At 35.7% G+C, this 5,324-nt stretch overlaps 1 protein-coding gene across 1 annotated transcript; it reads left to right on the top strand.

Annotated features, from left to right (window-relative positions):
- The first annotated feature begins 3,063 nt into the window (after positions 1-3,063).
- On the top strand, positions 3,064-4,719 carry LOC140981464 (probable galacturonosyltransferase-like 3). The gene has a single exon (XM_073447875.1). It carries the CDS (start codon positions 3,158-3,160, stop codon positions 4,175-4,177), a length of 1,020 nt encoding a protein of 339 aa, XP_073303976.1. The 5' UTR covers positions 3,064-3,157; the 3' UTR covers positions 4,178-4,719.
- Positions 4,720-5,324: the final 605 nt, after the last annotated feature.

The following is a 5,324-nucleotide window of genomic DNA, read 5'->3' as shown; positions in this document are numbered from 1 at the left end:
TATAGGCCGCAATTTGATCTTGAATTGGATATTTTTGCATTATAAAGGAAACAACTAGGGTGTTGACTTGGAGATTATGCTAAGCTTATTCAATTTTCGAGAACAAAAAGTTTATTTGTTCCTTGGAGTTATGTGGCTGAACATGTGAGAGGTAGACTCCGTCATGGTAATGTTGCAGGCTGTGGAAAGAGAGGTGCCAGCACGATGGCTTGCTAGTGGGCAAAGAAATGAAGCAATGAATCGAAAAGAAGGCGAGAGTGTTGGAAGAAAAATACAACTTGAGGAGAATATTAGAGTTTGAAGGGTTTAAAAGTAAAGAATGATGAGGTAAGAGTTGTGTGAATTTTATTCCAACAAGCAGATGTAGAGAAGGAGAACCTGGAGATTAAGTTCTTCCTTCCTCCAAATTTGAGAATTGAAGTTTGGCTCTCTGTGTGAATTGAAGAGAACTAGAGAAGTCAATATCAAAAGGTGAGCACGATTATATTGGACAAATTGGCTACAGTTGGCATTTTTTAGGCCATGATTTTGTCAACTCAAGTAAAAATCAGGGCTCATTAGGTTAAAGACTCATTAAGTTGAAAGATTCGACAATTTGAGAAGTTGGAAATCCACGCACATTCAAGAAGTTGACCCACGATCCATGACCAGTGATCTTGGAAGATGGGCCAAACCATGGAGGAATACGAACAAAAGCAAATAGAATCATCAGAAAGAGTACACACAACTCATCATCAACAAATCAAATTCAAAATTATTTACGAATTTAGTCTATTTTAGTTAATTTTAATCCGCTTATTTCCAGTTTTCATTAGCTTAACTTCCTTGATTTTAACATATTTTTTCAATTTTTTCAGTTGTAATTGTAAAAATGTTGAATCAATCGATGTTAACAATATTAAATTTCCTGTTGTTCATGAGTTTTCTTTCAATTATCTGATCAACTTTCCTAGTTTGTGGTGGTTTATCGAGAGAATTATAACTAACAATCGAATTTAGATCCATATCGTTTGATCGTAGAAGTCAGATTATTCATTTGGAACAATTTCGTGTCTGACGCGCCCGCACAAATTTTTTTGTGCAAACAACTCCATGTATAGTTTATTTTGAAAAGTCATTTTATAATTTTGATATAGAAAAACCCCCCAAAAAAGCCAAACATATCAGTATATATTCGTCCGGAAAATACGATTTTTATTGTTTTTTATTTCTATCAACGAAAAGTTGAAAAGTTGAAAATTTTAGTTTGAAGGACTGTAATTAAAATATGTGAAACGTATCTGCGGATGTTCTTTGAATTCCTTAGGGACCAGCCCATCCAAAAGAAATTGAAACGTAATTATGAGTTCCATGGACTTCCACTTTAAAAAGTACCACCTCAACTACATGTATGGCGACTGCCGTTAAATGCGGGTGCTCCCACTTGCATCCAGCGATCAAATTAAGGGAAATAGACATTGAACGGAATTACGGATGAACTCGGGATTTCAGTTGATGCATCAGGTCGGAATTCAAATTGCCCAACTCGAATGTGTTGTTGAACTATGAGGATGACAATGAGTCTAAATCGAGCTTATACTCAACCCGGACACGTCCTAGTTGAGTAAGTTTGTGTATGTCAAACAAGTATAACTGATTTTCTACTTGAACATGTTTGGAGTGGGCAACGAGTCTTACAAGAACTTGTGTGAGACGGTCTCACGGGTCGTATTTTGTAATACAGATCTCTTATTTTGAANGACGGTCTCACGAGTCGTATTTTGTAAGACAGATCTCTTATTTGGAATACTTTTTATGTTAAGATTATTACTTTTTATTATGAATATCGGTAGTGTTAAACCATCTCACATATAAAGATTCGTGAAACCGTCTCACAATAGACCTGCTCTTAATTTATTCTTTTTTCCTCAACTTTTTATATAATACAATTTTTTCCCTCTTGAAGCCCGTTGAATCGCCTTTCTTGAAACCAATTTTTCGGGGGAATTGATTAGATCATTAAAACCTGCTTATAAAATAAGGCACGTGAACAATTAATTTCCTCACCAGTTTTGTATGAAACTTTCAAATTCATTAAATATTTTTTTTTCTTTTTTTGAAATGAAATTAAGATAATTCAATTCATGTGTAGGTATGCAATCACTCAATAATAAAGTTCATCTATTATTAAACTTACTTTTCACTTTAATTTAAACCGGATCCGCTATTACTTGATTAATGGGCATGAATTAGTTTGAAATATTTTATGTTATATTTGAATCTTTAGATTTGAAATCATGTATTTCATTTTTTTTTAAAATAATTTTAAGTTTATTAACTTATTTGGATGAACTATATTTAAGTAAAATTTAAATCTACATATCAAATTTAGGGTTGTTTTGTTTTGTAACCCTGATCAACATTTTTTAAAAAAAAATAGCCTCATGTAGTATATTTGTTCACTACATGGGGAGGTTATTTTTGTAAAAAAATGTTGAACAGGTCTATTTCCTCAAATATCCCTCAAATTTAACATTTTCAAGAATGTTATTCGTTTTCTAGCTCAATGATCTTGATGTTAAATCTTCAATTTCCTTTTGTATCCATGCACATTACTGATTTAATTTGAAGTACTTTTGTTTAATGGCTACATCAATAACCTAGATATTGTTTAATATCATAGTTAAGTTATTGTTTTTTTAAATAATATACTAATATAAATATAAAAGAGTAAAGTAGATATAACATGTTAGATACAATAATTGTCCAATATGGGTAGAGCAATAGAAACGTGATATTTGAACTGCCGTACGATTTAAAATATTTGAGTTGCATCGTCACACAAAATTATAATTTTTCGTAAACAACGCTCGGTCCTACAAAATATATTAGTATCAAGTCCCCAAGTCCATATATACGAAAATGAATGTGAACAATTCTTAGTTTAAGTTTTAAATCGTACCCAAATTTTAGGGAACTGAAGTTTTTTTTTTTTTTCAGTTGGCATAATTCAATTTTATATATTTTTTTAATATTTGTTCAATTTTTATGCACCCACAAAAGTGACATGAAACAAGCAATATCTAACGAATAAGATGTCTACTTTTTTGTACAATGAAATATTATGTAAACAATCGTCTCGATTTCTAACTCTAAGCACTCGTCCCTCCAAACCATCATGCCACCAAATCTCCGCCTAATAGCCACCGTCATTATCGCCGTTTTCCTCCGCCTTCCTCCCCTCACCACAGCTAACCACCGTCTATTCCGCGAAGCTCCCGCATTCCGCAATGGAATCTCGTGCCCGCCACCGTATGACACCTCCACCACCGTGCACGTAGCAATGACTCTAGACTACTCGACCCCCTACCTCCGCGGCTCCGTCGCCGCCGTCCTCTCCGTTCTCCAACACTCTACCTGCCCAGAAAACACTGCCTTCCACTTCTTCGCTATACCCAACCACCATCCCCACCTCCACAAAACCATCACCTCCACCTTCCCTTACCTCCACTTCCACCTCTACTCCTTCAATCCCACCGCCGTCAGCCACCTCATCTCCTCCTCCATCCGCCGCGCCCTCGACGAGCCCCTCAACTACGCCCGCATCTACATCGCCGATCTCCTCCCCTCCTCAGCCTCCCGCATTATCTACCTCGACTCCGACATCATCGTAATCGATGATATTGCGAAACTCTGGAAAACCAACCTCAATTCACACGTTCTCGGCGCGCCTGTGTACTGCCACGCAAACTTCAGCCATTATTTCACCTCAAAATTCTGGTCAAACCCATCATTCTCCTCCACATTCAAGGGGCGATCCCCGTGCTACTTCAACACCGGAGTAATGGTAATCGATTTACTAGAGTGGCGGAAACAAGGCTGCACGCAGAAGCTAGAATACTGGATGAAGATACAAAAGAGTTACAGAATCTACGAATTAGGCTCCCTGCCCCCATTTTTGCTCGTATTTGCCGGAAATGTTGAAGAAGTCGAGCATAGATGGAATCAGCATGGGCTCGGGGGAGATAATCTTGAAGGATTGTGCAGGGATCTGCATACGGGTCCAGTGAGCTTGCTACATTGGAGTGGCAAAGGGAAGCCATGGCTACGGCTTGATGCTAAAATGGCTTGTACTTTGGATAATCTTTGGGCTCCCTACGATCTGTTCAGACATGAATATCTGTTTTCCGACAGTTGATCTTGGATCTCGTAGCCATGGGAGTGTCGGTTGGAGACTGTGAGGAAGCCACCCGAAAGGACGGGTTTGGACATAAGTGGGAGAAATATCATGAGGTGTAATAGGGGGTGAAATTGGAAATTCATGATTATTAAGCTTTGGGTAACATTAAATTAAATTGACAGTTTATTATTAATAAATTATTATATATACATGCATGATGGGAGGAATTCAACGGCGGAGGATGTGGTGGTGTTTGACGGCAGCTCAGCCGTGAGTGGCTGTGGTTTAGCCGAGCAATAAAATCTTGTTTTTATGAAAGTGGATGGATATGGAAGATTCTCGTGTTGCTATCATATGTTGTCTCGACGTTGATGGGCACATGCTGTTGTATTAACTTATGTATGTATGTATGTATATATTAAATGTATTTGTGTGTATTTGTTTTCCCTTCATCATTGTTAATTGTTATTGGAATTATTACAAAGGCCGACATGTTATTGCGCAATGTTTTACGTGTAATTAAAGACAAAGTTAGTCAAACGTGTTAATAATTTGATTGATTCCTTCTTATTCATATGATTTGATATGTTAGCTAAAAATAATTTTTTTATCACTAATTTATTTAATTTTGGTTTGTGGTTTATCAATTGAGTAGGTCTCTTGTGAGACGATCTCATGAATCTTTATCTGTGAGATGGTCAATCCTACTGATATTCAGATTAAAAAATAATACTCTTAGCATAAAAAGTAATATTTTTTCATGGATGACCTAAGTAAGATATCTGTATCACAAATACGACCCGTGAGACCGTCTCACACAAGTTTGTGCCTTATCAATTTGTAAAATTTTGATATTTGTTTAATAACTTTTAATTTTTTGTTATTTTGGTTTGATAGCTGATATGCTATCAGATATATTAATATTTTTTGTGTCACATCAATACTGAAATAATACAAGCTCAAAAAAATTCATTGACAAGCGTAGAAATATAACCTCGATGCTAAACATGAATTTTGATCAAACAATACCAATACTAAATTTTCAAAAATAAAAAATCCCAATATTACAATCACGACCCCTTGCTATTGTATTAATTATTTTTTAAATTGATAAAATTTATCGGTTTTGACGATGATTAATTTATAATCTATAAACTTATTTGTA

Source organism: Primulina huaijiensis, chromosome 7 (assembly GCF_012295235.1).
Source record: "Primulina huaijiensis isolate GDHJ02 chromosome 7, ASM1229523v2, whole genome shotgun sequence".
In the NCBI taxonomy this organism is placed as follows: domain Eukaryota; kingdom Viridiplantae; phylum Streptophyta; class Magnoliopsida; order Lamiales; family Gesneriaceae; genus Primulina; species Primulina huaijiensis.
Note: the sequence above shows the minus strand (reverse complement) of the source record. Positions and strands in the feature narration are given on the sequence as shown.

Coding starts and splice junctions, on each gene's coding strand:
- LOC140981464 (XM_073447875.1), top strand. CDS start 3,158: ATGCCACCAAATCTCCGCCTAATAGCCACCGTCATTATCGCCGTTTTC.